The 14,198-nt window shown below is 42.2% G+C and overlaps 1 protein-coding gene across 5 annotated transcripts in view; it reads right to left on the bottom strand.

The window, feature by feature from the left end:
* gria3b (glutamate receptor, ionotropic, AMPA 3b) overlaps positions 1-14,198 on the bottom strand; it is a 217,365-nt gene that overhangs the window by 148,667 nt on the left and 54,500 nt on the right. For all 5 annotated transcript variants that reach the window (XR_005130602.1, XM_037540696.1, XM_037540697.1 and 2 more), the window contains exon 3: positions 12,754-12,993. Coding sequence is in view for 4 of the 5 variants with exons in the window: in XM_037540696.1 (XP_037396593.1) it covers positions 12,754-12,993 (240 nt within the window). In the remaining variant the exon portion in view is untranslated. The remainder of the gene's footprint in view (positions 1-12,753; positions 12,994-14,198) is intronic.

Here is a 14,198-nt window from a genome sequence, read left to right as displayed (position 1 = left end):
TGGATGGATGGATATCTGTAAACACTAGGGACACAAAAATGGACGTTTCTATAAAATGACCCTTTTTTGTTTGGTTTACAATGAGGAATCATTAAAATCTCATACATCAGTGGTTCTTCTCTCTCACTGGCCTGGAATGGGTCACTTCTAAAGCAAAACTCATGTCGCCAGGCACGATGCACACACTTTCTGCTCCGAGATGTGATACAATGCTTTTAGCCGGTGCAGCTCCCCTGAGACAATCAAACTAATCCTTTATTTAAAGGGTCCATATGAGGGGAAACTGAATTTTCATGGCTTTTTTCACTCTGCAGTCCATACAGTCCATTTATGGAAGCTGAGCGGCCAAAACAGCCCATTTTGAATTCACTGTATTTGTGAGGTCACAAAAAACAGTGCAGCCACAGTGCATATCTACCTACTCAACCTCCAGCAGTTTAGCTCCACCAATTCGTGTTGAAATCATAAGGTATGCTTAACTGTTTAAATTAAGGTACAGAACCAAGAGCTGCAATGCATCGTCTATCTTCTACTGCACTATTAAACCACAGCCAGAATGAAGCAACGGTCCTCATGGGTAACGTGTGGCTTAAACATTGCAGCAAGAAAGCCAGACAAACTAAATCGTTAAAGGGCCCATGTCCTCACCGCTGGGATGTAAAAGAGCTCGATGTCACCTTGCTTATGCTTTTGGCACAGGAAACCGCACAAATGCAGGTGGAAAAAACTAAATAAGGGAAACGTTTAGGATATAGAGCCTTTAAGAGAAACAGACAAATATTAAACCGGTGTTTTCACCTCAACCATCACCACAACATCACTGGCCTAGATTTTTTCAGCTTGATAACAGCTGTGCTTCTCAAATTAGCTGATAAAGTCTCAAAATAACGTGGACCCCCCACCCCCCCCACCCCCCCCACCCCCTGACCCATTCAAATGAACGTGAGCTTTATATTTATTGATGCTGTCACTGTGACGCCTTCCACACCAGTGTCAACAGCAGGCCTCAGGAGGAAAAATACGAAAGAAAATATAAGAAATGTCCTTTATAGAAACAAATCAGTGCTAAGTGGCACAGGCAAAAAATGTTTTTGTAACAAAAAGCGACACATTTACACTTACCGGCCTTTTCAGCCTACAGCAGTTTAGATCCGCCTGTTCAATGAGGCCCAATGAAGGGAAGCCAATCAAAACAGAGCTCATGTACGTACATCAGTCTTAAAAGCACAGATACCAAATCTGTTGAGCTGTAAAGGATGAAGAGAGATTAACGACCTGAACCTGAATTCTGTTTTTGGCACATGAAACCACAAATATGTGAGGAAAAAAGTAAAATGCAAGAAAGATTCAGGACATAGGCCCTGGATGTATGAAGAGTTCAGTACTGTTTTTTTGTAAAGAGTTATTTCGTGACTGACTTTATCCTGTTGGATACCAAATGTAATAAAAATCACAAAATAATATTGAATGTTTTTTTTTCCATTACAGTAAACTTGAGCTTGACAAGATTAGAAATGAGCAGATCAGAGGGACAGTGAAGGTGGAGCAGTTTGGAGATAAAGCCAGAGAGGCCAGGTTGAGATGGTTTGGACATGTGTTGAGGAGGAATAGTGGATATATTGGGCAAAGAATGTTGGAGATGGAGCTGCCGGGTAGAAGGAGAAGAGGTAGACCTCAGAGAAGGTTTATGGATGTAGTGAAGGTGGACATGGAGATGGTTGGTGTGAAAGTAGAGGAGGCAGTGGATAGGGCAAGATGGAGGCAGATGATCCGCTGTGGCGACCCCTAAAGGGAGCAGCCGAAAGAAGAAGATGAAGAAGACAGTAAACTTGAGCTTGATGTTTATCGATGCTTTAACTGCGATACATTCATTGTGGTGTAGCTGTGATCTCCTATGCTAAGAGTGGACCTCAGGGAAAACAATAAAGTGTAGAGAAATATAAAATATGATCTCTTTAAATATAAATCAGTGCTGCCAACGAGCAACATTCAAGCTCTGGCCTACCAGCAGTCTTTTCCCCATTATATCCTTAAGTGACTTGCAGCTCCTGGGCTCGGCAAGGAACATGCTGCCACCTCTAATCTGTATTTGTGTCTAGTTTGGATGTTGCTGTAGTAAGTTCTCGGTGGGTGGCCGGGTCCTAATGAAAGCGCGGCCTACCTCAGCTCAGCTTGTTTCCCGAAAAATTACACTGAGCGCTGACACTCACAGAGCCGGCAGGTCGATATGTTTACGCCTTACGCGTAATCTCTTCTGAACGGTTTCATTCCGATGGAATGGTATTAATGCCTTGTCTCCGCCGTCCTGATTCACTCACCTTACTGCTCACGCTTGAGACGTGAACAAAGGCTTTATGAAAGTGAAAATTACTAATAAAGCTAGTAAAGTAAAGCTTGCTAGTAAAAGGTTGGACCCCCTTTCGCTGTAGCCCATCTTCTTCAAGGTTCGACGTGTTGAGCGTTCAGAGGTGGTGTTCTGCGTTCCTTGGTTGTAACAAGTGGTTATTTGAGTTCCTGCTGCCTTTCTATCATCTGGAACCAGTCTGCCCATTCTCCTCTGACCTCACATCAACAAGGCATTTTTCGGACCGTTCTCTGTAAACCCTAGAGATGGTTGTGCGTGAAAATCCCAGCAGATCAGCAGTTTCTGAAATACTCAGACCAGCCCGTCTGGCACCAACAACCATGCCACGTTCAAAGCCCCTTAAATCCCCTTTATCCCCCGTTCTGATGCTCATATAAATATTACAAAATTGTCAATATTAACTCATTTTCAGGTCACACTTTATTTGGACGGTCCCCTATAGAAGCTCTACAGATCCTCAGATCATTAACAAGCCTTCTGGTGATGTTCAGTTGATTATCAACAACGTTATGGTTAGAGTTTTAGGAGTAGGTGTAGGTTTTGCCTTGAGCTTAAGGTGAGGGTTAGGGTTAGGTTTAGGGTTAGGTTTAGGGTTAGGTTTAGGGTTAGATTTAATAAACTCTTTCACACTGAACTTGAAGATCAGATGAATATAATGGATATTTAGTTGAATTTACAAAGTATTTACAGTGGACCAACCAAACAACACTCAACTTCACAATCAGTTGCATTTAATGGATATTTGGTTGAATATTACTTAAGGGTAGGAAAAATCTCGATTCTTAGACGCATCGCGTCCTAGTATAGGCTAGAAAATATGAACGAAAATGTGGATTTGCTCTACTTTAAGCTTGAGCTCAGCTAGAGCTGCTTTCCTCCGTCTCCGCCTGAAAATTTGTCCTCAGAAGTAGAGCATCTTATTGTAAAATGTCTCTCAGCGTTCGGCTGTTTTATGAGGCTGAAGTCGCTTCTCATTCTCCAGATTCTTTGAATTTTCCCGGTCCATCTTAAATTCAGCCTGAGGGGCCAAATGCAAATGCAGCACCATCTTAAGTGAAACGGGGGAATTTGAGAGAAACGACTTCATCTTCACAACTTTTTAGTGTTTGACTGTCTCTTGTTGCAGATTTAACGTACCAGGAAACCAAGTGCGGTGCTTATAAATGCGAATAAGTCCATTCGTCTCCAAACATTCGTCTAAAATGCCTTTTCATAGCTACTAGCCAGGCGAGACTACGTTGCTATGTGACCTGCAGTCTTCTCAGTCATTGATGACCAGGGCTTTTGCTTCCATGCTTTGGAGTCGAGATTCAGCATCCAGTCCAGAAGTTATGAAATCACTGAATTAAACGGGCAGGACGGTGGTAACTTGCTGCGTGGACGTCCCACTGGACCTTATTTCACCGTAACAATGCATTTTATCGTAGATGAGTGGCAGCAGCGCCTCAAACAAGAGCAGCGAATGAGCGTCTTCCAGTTCACTCACCACATCACTTCCATTTGATTTATTAATAAAAGGTATTGGAAGTAAATGCATTATGGATCATTACAGACACTTTGCTTTAAAACTCACAGTGAGAAAAGAGAAATCCTGTCACGATTGGCTCCTCCCACTCCACGTGCTTTTTGTTTTGATCTTCCAGGTGCATTTGTTTTGGTCCAGCCCCCTTGTTTAGTGACTCCACCCCTGATTGTCACCACCTGTTTTCCGCCTGTCCCTCGTTATTCCTGTGTTTTATAAGCGCAGTGTTTGCCCTTTGTTTTCGTTGGTCTTTGTATTGGATGTATTGGTCTTTGAACTGTTCGGCTTGTTTGATTCTGGTTTCTGTCATGCCTGTCCCCCGATCGATCCGTGTCGGCTACATGAACCTGGACCGTTTAGACGATGACCCTGGATTTGCCCATAATAAACGTTGCCTATCTCTGCATATGCGTCCGCCTCATCGCTCCCCATTACAAATCCTGTATAGAAAAAAGATGCATTAAGATGCATTGATTATCATTTTATAATTGCATCACAGCCTCTGAGTCATAATCGTATCGAATGGTGCAGAGAGTCCCACCCCTACTTAAAGATGTACTGAACATTTATAAAGGTAGATTCTTTTGGACCATCCAAACAAAGTGTTACCCAATTTCATTTTAGTTGATAGTTTTTTTTTTTTTTTTGTAGATTTTCTTTTAAGTTCTGACAGATTTTGCCATTTTTTTAACAGCTTTCAATGAAAAAAAAATCAAAATTTTCATTCTGGTCTCATATTTTTGGACCAGTTCCAGCCTTTCCTCACAGCCCTCATGGACTCTGCATATAATGTATATAAAGTACAGTATAATTTGTTTATATTTAAAATATGGTCTTTTTTCTCATTTATAAAATCTGAGCTAATGCACAGGCATTGTTGGGACCCCAAAATGCCAATGTGGTACCGTGGACCGGGCAGTCTGGAGGTTCCTCGTAAAATAGCAGCTTTTTGAAGCACATCCACCAACAGGTAAGAGCTCAAACCCCTTTTTTTATTAGTACGTACGGTGTAACTTCAGAGCAAAACCATATATAGACAGATAATCTCACTTAGGCTGAATTTTAAAGTGATGAAGTAGCTACCAGCCTTTAGGCTTGGAGGTTCTCTCAACCTCAGTCGCCAACAGTCATCTAGTGTGTTGCCGTTCAGTCAACGCAACATTGATGTCTACCTCTATTCAGCCACCCCGAAAAATAAAAAAACCACCCCTTTTATACCCACTCACTAACGTGGACTGCTCCACCTGAGCATCCCCATAATCTAGGGTGAATTCAAACAAACATACACACAACATTACACACATAACCGGTTTGTTTAAAAGATATTCTCCAGCTTAACATCAAGTAAATATTATTGGTTATTTATCTACTGAAGAGACTTGTTGTTTTCTTTCTCCACAGATAAAACTGGATCCCCCTGCACCAGAGATTTCCCCCAGTCCACTGAAGGATATAAAAGCTGGGTGACCCGCGCGCTGCCACTCCCAACGGATACAGGTAAGTGTCCAGTCTATCTCTGAACGTCTCTGTTAAAATCGTCCTTGCATTAAGCCTTTAGAAGGCTGGTGATAGGTAAGAGTGACTTACCTTATCACAGCCAAAAACAGACTTCTGGACTGTGCTTTGGTAATGATGAGTAAATGTCAGCATGGTCTGCGTGATAATAAAAACCGTCCTTTCTGCAGGAGCCTGTGAGACACTGGGATTATAGTACTTATGATTATAACGTGGCCAAATTAAACAGTAGTGTTCCAGTTTATGATGATCCAAATAAATTTGTATCTAGTAACTAGTAAAATCTGAATCTAGTAATTATTGGACCAATTACAGGCTGTCATTAAAGGGGAATTCCACCTGTGTTTCAAAAATTGTTTGAAATTAGGGTCATAAACACCTTTTATAAACAGCTATAACCCATTAATCAAAAGGGCAAAAGTGAGCTGTAGTATCTGATGAATAGGAACATCTGAAGCTGACAGGTTTAATGCTGACGGATGGAGAGGAATAAATAGCCAGCAAGATCTGAGCTTTAACAGTACAGATGAATGTAGGTTCCCACTTGGCAAACAGATCACTGTGTCTCTTTTTATCAATGTGAAGTTTTAAGGTATTTATGATCTAATTAAATCATTTAAACTGTTCATTTAATATTAAGCATTTATAAGGGTAGTTTGCAGCTATAACAGCTTCAGGTCTTCTGGGAAGGCTTTCCACAGGGGTTAGGAGTGTTTATGGGAATTTTTGACCGTTCTTCCAGAAGCACATTTGTGAGGTCAGACACTGATGTTGGACGAGAAGGCCTGGCTCACAGTCTCCACTCTAATTCATCCCAAAGGGGTTCTATGGGGTTGAGGTCAGGACTCTGTGCAGGCCAGTAAAGTTCTTCCACACCAAACTGGCTCATCCACGTCTTTATGGACCTGCTTTGTGCACTGGAGCGCAGTCATGTTGGAACAGGAAGGGGCCGTCCCCAAACTGTTCCCACAAAGTGGGGAGCATGAAATTGTCCAAAACCTCTTGGTGCTGAAGCTTTAAGAGTTCCTTTCACTGGAACTAAGGGGCCGAGCCCAACTCCTGAAAAACAACCCACACCATGATCCCCCCTCCACCAAACTTTACACTCGGCACAATGCAGTCAGACAAGTACCGTCTCCTGGCAACCGCCAAACCCAGACTCGTCCATCGGATTTCCAGACAGAGAGGCGTGATTGGTCACTCCAGAGAACTCGTCTCCACTGCTCTAGAGTCCAGTGGCGGCGCTTTACACGACTGCATTCCACGCTTTGCATTGCGCTTGGTGATGTAAGGCTTGGATACAGCTGCTCGGCCATGGAAACCCATTCCATGAAGCTCTCTACGCTGTTCTTGAGCTGATCTGAAGGCCACATGAAGTTTGGAGGTCTGTAGTGATTGACTCTGCAGAAAGTTGGTGACCTCTGCGCTCTATGCCCCTCAGCATCTGCTGACCGCTCTGTCATTTTACATGGCCTGCCACTTCGTGGCTGAGTTGCTGTCGTTCCCAATCGCTTCCACTTTGTTATAATCCCACTGACAGTCGACTGTGGAATATTTAGTAGTGAGGAAATTTGGCTTTATACACCTGTGGCCGTGGAAGTGACTGGAACACCTGAATTCAGTGATTTGGATGATTTGGTGAGTGAATAATTTTGGCAATATAGTGTATTTCTCGACATGCTCTTATTAAAGAAATATAACCATCAACAATCTCAATAATCAGGCATTGCAAATGGATTATTTCTAAGCATGGGGTGCTGTGATATTTTTTGCACTACCAGGGAATTTTCCTTCTGCTGTTGCTGTGGAAAAAGGAGATCTACACTAATCATATCAAGGTGAGGTGTTTGAAGGTGTTTTGCAGTTTTTCACTTTCAGCAGGATGACTCATCTCTACCCTTCCTATCAGTCTGGGCAGGTGCGCGCTGCCACTGCTGCTAACCATGACTAACATTAATAGCCTAGCCGGCATCAGTGTAGGCGTTTTCAAACTTAGTTCTGAGCTGAGGACCCATGATGTCCCCTCAGAAAACTTAACGCGCAATTATTTTACTTGCTAACATGCAAATGTAACTTTTTGGTAACCTCCGTATTACGAGGCACCATCCTCATATTTTGCCACCCTTGCATTAATGCAGACTATAACAGAATAGAATTCAGAGATAGAAATGGGTTAAAAACAAGGGCAGATTAAAATAAGCAATCATGATTAACTGCAAGAATTTTGTATCAATTAAAAAGCAGTGCCTTTTGTTAAAGCTCTGTGCAAAAGTTTTGGTTTGCCAGAAAGATGTGCTTTGTGAAAATAAGTACACACCCTCTACCCTCTCAGGGGCAACTCCCAAGCAATGCATGGAGACCCCCCCACCAACCACCACCACCACTTCACACTCCTCAGCCGGTCTCTGAATCATGAGTAAAGGGTGGAAACATGGAGAACAAGTGGTCTAACGCTCATTATAGAGGCCTCATTACCTTTTAGTTTGACATGTAATTATATTACGTGTAGCTCATGCTGGAGAACTCTCACCACGGGAAGATCACAGACATATCATGTATGATATCTGAACACTAAGCATTAACGCTATCTCTCTAACCTCTAGCTAAAAAGTGAAGCCAGTGAGCCAGACCTTCTCATCCAACATCAGCGTCTGACCTCACAAATGCACTTCTGGAAGAACGGTCAGAAATTCCCATAAACACTCCTAACCCTTGTGGAAAGCCTTCCCAGAAGAGCTGAAGCTGTTATAGCTGCAAAGGGTGGGCTGACATCATATTAAACCCTATGGATTAAGAATGGGACGTCATTCAAGTTCATATGTGTGTGAAGCCAGACGACCGAATACTTTTGGCAAAATAGTGCATATGTACTTTGATGACTCTCATGTCATCTGCACCAATAGAGTCCCAGCCAAATCAGAGCGAAGAGAAGATACAACAGCGAAGATACACATCGTTCTTTCTGCAGTTCAAAGTACATCACAGCTATAGACAATAGAAGAAAACCAGGAAAATGAGTTGACAGGGGGTTTTAAAATCAATTAGGTTATGGGCAATTACGATTATAACGTTAATAAAAATGTCCAGTGAGCTTGGAGACAGTAAACACGGAGACTGGCTGCTATTTCTGCTTCTCAGGTTAGAAGGTTCAGATACAACCGTGCCAAATAGCACCAGTGCGCCAACGTGCTTCAGCACTAATGTACATCGGTGGGCGCAGGTGTGCCAGCACATTCCAAACAATTATGAGCGCTCTGCTCTCTGCATATTGTCTATGAGGGAAAACAGTAACTCGAAAGGCATGTTCCTCCATCCAAAGCACTTGAGTTTAATGAATTGCTTAATTTGCAGGGAGAGTGATGGTGTTTTCCTTCATGGGCGAAGGGCCGGTTAAACAGCGCGCGATGGTTGAGCTGCTTTGCAGACTGCAGTGTTGACACAGGGAGACAGCGCAGATGTTATGAAGATTGGACCAGACTGAGTTATCTCTGCTGCTGTGTTTGCTGTCTTGAGAGATGGGCGAAGTGCTGGCCAGGTCTCCTGAGGGCGTGGTAAGGTTCAAATCCTCTGAGTGATGAAGAAACAAGTGACACACCCAGTGGGTAGAGACTGAATGAGGGAAGGTTTTGTTCCCTTGAATGTAAAGGGTGAGGTTTGTGATCTCGTATCGCAGAACATACTGATGGATTTTGGTGAAATCTGGCATTTCATGAAACAATAACATTACAGTCTATGGATTTAAACCTTGAAGTCAGCAGGATACGCTGTCAGTGTAATATCAAACAACGTTTTTAATGATGTAATATGTATAACTGGTTCATTGTCCAAACTTACTAGTGATTTCTAAGCAGAACCAGTGTTTTAATATTCAATTCTGGAGTTCCAACCCAAACCCAAACCACTTAGACCACAAAAACTGGTTAATTCCATTCCCTTTGCTTAAAGGGGAACGCCACCAATTTTCCAAAATTTCTGCCTAATAAATGCTAAACGTCTCAACGAAGTCATTCAGAGTGGTTTGGTGTAAAAAGCTTCGTTCCAGAGAAAATTAGAGAGTCAGAATTGTTCACAGTGGTGGTGATAGGAACCAGATGTCCTCCCTCACAGAAAGTTATTACATAACGTGGGTACAAATACGCTGCCTGATGCCTGAGACACAATTTTATGATAAAAATGTGGTCTAAAACATATTATACCCAATTTATTTGAATTAATTCACAGTGGAGGGACACATTAAGGGCAATATTCCCCAAAAGAAAACTTTTAAAATTATATTTTATAAACTCCTTATAGACATGTAGGTTCACTGTTGGTTAAAGTTAGTAAATAAAATGGCAATATTTGCATCACAGACATCGAAACCCCTCCTTCCTATCATCCTGACTAAGGAAAACCGGTGTTGCTAAGTTTCTCTACACTAAACCATTTTACATCAAAGCAAGCTGAATGACTGTTCATATCTCAAACACATAAAAAAAGTTATGCAGAAATTTTGAAAAAATGGTGGAATTCCCCTTTAAGCCACAACTAGGCCTGTAATTAAATGAAGGTTTTGGAAATGACCCAGCAGTTGTGTTTGCACTGATAAGGATATGAAAACAGACATGAATCAGCAGGTAACTGAATATTAGAGCCATGATTGTGCTCCAGAGGTTGTTGTGATACTGTACAAGCGACGGATTAGGAAGTATAGCAAAATGCTACTGAGCAATCTCTGCTATCATAACAAACAGGTCTGCTTACTTTACTGCAATTAGGCTTATCTTCAGGAAACGTTTACAGTGAGCTCAACTGACCTTGGGTCAATCATGAGAAGTGCTGGAACTGCTAGAGCATAGCGAGAGCTCCTCCAGGCATTCATGAGCTGGTTTAAACTCTTGGGGTTAATCTTATTAACCAATAACAGAGAAGACAAAGTAATCGTTCTGTCCAAAAGGCATCTGGAGATGTAGCTTCAGAAGTGACGTCTGCATCTACCATGACTCCCTCACACTGTCCCTAAGCTCCCATATTGGGCTTGGACTGGACAAGGCAAGCCAGAATGGTCCACATTGCTTTTTGGTGGTCACTTTGGCAAGACTTTTGACAAGAAAAGGCGTAGAAGGCCCCTGCGCCAATAGGAACCCATGGTCTTCTCCATGTAAAGGGCTGAGGCCATGTCTTTGACCAAAGTACAACCATGCCTGCTTTGCTTGTAACAGTGCAACAACAACAACAACAACAACAACAACAACAACAACAACAACAACCCGTGAAATATTATAAGTAATTGTACAGTGAATACTGGTCAGTGCCAAAATGTGATTAGGTGGTCCGAGGGGCCAACGGCATGAGGCAACAGCCAACATACAGCCATGTAAACGTACGATCAGGTGCACAAAGCACGCCTACAAAAAACAATATTATGATCAGGAATAATAACATCATGAACGTTCTGATTCATTTTTTCTGGCGGTTCTTTTTTCCCCATTGTGGCACCGACGTTCTTAGTCTGGTTTGTGTGTTATAAATATTTTAGCAAAATAACTTTGATGGATGTGGTGATAATTACACAGAAGTAAGGAGGACTATTAATAACTGTGACGGCATAAATCAACAACTGATCACGATCAGCATGGTAGATACCACTGCATTTGTAAAATACTAGCAGGGCAGGGCTTTATTTTTATTGTTATTGACTATAAACAAAAACAACAGTCTATTATCAACAGTATGAGATAACTAATAACTTAACATGACAGCTTAAATAACAATGGACTGTACTGTAACACACCGACTTAAACACCACTCAACACCACTTACCGGCACACACATCTGTTGTATATACTGCCCATTATTCTATATACTGTGTAGATATTCTACCTGTTCATAAGTACATACTTATCCCCCCTTCATATTTATAACCTGTACATTCTTGTTTATAACCTGTATAACCCCCTTCATGTCTATACCCCCTCATATTTCTAACCTGTATATACTTACTGTACATTTGTAACACACATATTTATATTTGTGCTAAGCACTTCTGGATGGATGCAAACTGCATTTCGTTGCTTTGTACTTGCGACATATGCAATGACAATAAAGTTGAATTCTATTCTATTCTATTCTATTCTATTCTATTCTATTCTATTCTATGCTATTCTATTCTAAAGCCATCTGCCTGTTAACTGAACGTTAGTAATGGATGGAGTTTTTCTTTGAGATAACTGAAGGTTCTGCTTCAGACAGCGGACGTTTGTATATGGAGCCTTAGCTTCTCAGCAATCCTTACAGACAATTATCACATAATGGTGATGTAAAAAAAACAGTTAGCTGTTAGATTAGCTGCTCGGTTAAGCGCTTTTTGGCCACTTGATGCGTGGACGTTGCATCTTCACTACACAGCTGGTCTGTTTTAGCTCGCAGTCGCAGTGTGATGTGACTGGTGTTGTAAGTTTTATGGAAAAAGTTAAAAATGATAAAAAAAAAATCATAAAAATGATCTAAAAAATGAGCAGTAAGAGGTTGATGATCACTTCATTTCAAAAAGTGGAAGCCCCCCCCCCCCCACGCCAAATTTTGCACCCGTCTGATGACGTTAGTGTGTAAATAGTAAATACAGTCATAGGCAAAAGTTTAGGCGCCCTAGTCAAACAAAGCATCTCTCGTCTCCTACCTCATTTACACATGGTTATTGTTTATTTGCTGAATTTAATGTATTGAAAAAAAAAGGAAACAAAGTGTGGCCAGTGCAAGAATAATAAGTAAGTGATACTTTTTTTGATCCCACAACCGGGGAAATTCCACCTCCGCATTTAACCCATCTGCAAAGTGAAACACCACATACACACTAGGGGGCAGTGAGCACACTTGCCCGGAGCGGTGGGCAGTCCTATCCACGGCGCCCGGGGAGCAGTTGGGGGTTAGGTGTCTTGCTCAAGGACACCTCAGTCATGGACTGTCTGCCCTGGGGATTGAACCGGCAACCTTCCAGTCACAGGGCCAGATCCCTAACCTCCAGCCCACGACTGCCCCCAAATAATGGCACTTTTAATATTCCTTTTTTTAAATATGTTGAACTCATAAAAAAGCCATATTTAAGGATGCAAATTGACCTGCGGGTGTTCAAACTCTCGTACAACTGTAAGAGTTGAAATAAAGTAGTCATGCTTTTGTTATATAAATCAATAAAGCAATTCCAGCTTGTTCCTGAACACAAGCTTTATGTTGTGATCCTCTGAACTGCAAAAAATAAGATTCAGACTTTATTATCTCACTTTATGAACTTCTTTAAAGAACCATCCACATAAAAGTGGTTATTTTATGGCTAGAATGGGTGGAGCTGTTCCAGGTGGTGGGAAGCACTTACCTCTGTCTGTGTCGTAGAGGTACACGAACTTCTCCCACCTATAATAGGTCAGGAGACTAAGGACGGCTCCCTTCAGGGGTGGGCGCATCTGGATGACGAACTGGACGTCAGAGTCGATGGGGTAGCTGGGCGTGACGAAGGAAGTGTGGAGGGCGCCGCAGAAGGAGGTCAGCGTGTTCATGGACTTCTTGTCGTAGAAGCCGAAGATGGCGTACACCCCTCTGGAGAACTGCGAGCAGACTGGAATCAGAGCGAGACAAGAGAGCTTGTTAGGAAAGCCTATGGCCTTTAAATGAGAAGACGAAGGAGGAAGCGACAAATGCCGAGACGGTTTTCCCAGAATGGAGCTTCGCACGAGTCGACAAAAGACCCTCTATAGGAGCGTGCGAATAAAAATCGGATGACTCCAGTCTGTGAGCAGTGTGAATTAATCTGTATCAACATAGCAAAGTGCACTGATTACATGGATGTGAGAGGAGAAATAATTGCATTTTTCCAGCAGAGTGAAGGGCTGTGTTGAGGCTGACAGCGAGAGCTCATCAACAGACTCTTGCCCCAAACCAAAAACCGCCTGATTGGCTGATCAACTGTTCCTAATCCCCCAAAACACTTGAAGCAAATGAATGCTAATTACGCACATCTCTGTGAACGGGTAACATCCAATTACAAACTTAGATTTTTAATGGTTTGTTGACTACTTCTGTTCAGTGGAGTTATTTAGCCCAGGGCCGCGCGACGATTTGTTTTTGAACGCGAGAGACGTATTAATCCGAGCGACGCCACTTCCAAATGTTTGTCAGGACGTTGGCTTGATGGAGCTTCATTAGCAAAATGGAAACTTTTCCGAAGGCTCTGAAACGAGCTGAGTGGAATCGCATTCCACAATTCCATGTGAGTGCGTGATCTGGTCTGGAATTACACTCACAAGGCACAGGAGCTCCGGTTCTACTATGTCTGCAGCCTCGGGCCCTTAAAAAACACAGAGTCTGTTAAAGCGTAACCGAGGTCATATGAGGCTGCGGCAGTGGCCTGACTGCCCTGATGTGCTCTTTAAAACGAAGGGTCCTAAATGGTTCTTGGCTTGGATGCTGGTTCTAGAAAACAATAGAACATTATTTAAAAGGTTCTCTATACTACGAACAGGATTAAAAGTGTTGGAAAGGTTCTGTAACGGCTCTTCTATTGTAAGGGTGCTGGTGGTCTGCCTACGTGCATTAATCATTAATCACAACCAATTACCTGATCCATCAATGAAGGTTTTCAATAACATCTGAATATTAGAGACAGCTGTCCAGGGTGGGGCAGCGCTGATGGCTCTGCTCGATAGAACACATTTTAGCACCTTTATTTTACAAAGAACTGTATAAAACTGTCAAAATAGTAAAAATCAATTCCTAACAGCAACAAAATAATAACGTAATGATAGATTTATCATTAAGAGCTGG

This window comes from Pygocentrus nattereri, chromosome 8, assembly GCF_015220715.1.
Source record: "Pygocentrus nattereri isolate fPygNat1 chromosome 8, fPygNat1.pri, whole genome shotgun sequence".
Lineage (NCBI taxonomy): Eukaryota > Metazoa > Chordata > Actinopteri > Characiformes > Serrasalmidae > Pygocentrus > Pygocentrus nattereri.
The sequence above is the reverse complement of the archived record's forward strand: the minus strand, read 5'-3'. Positions and strand labels throughout refer to the sequence as shown.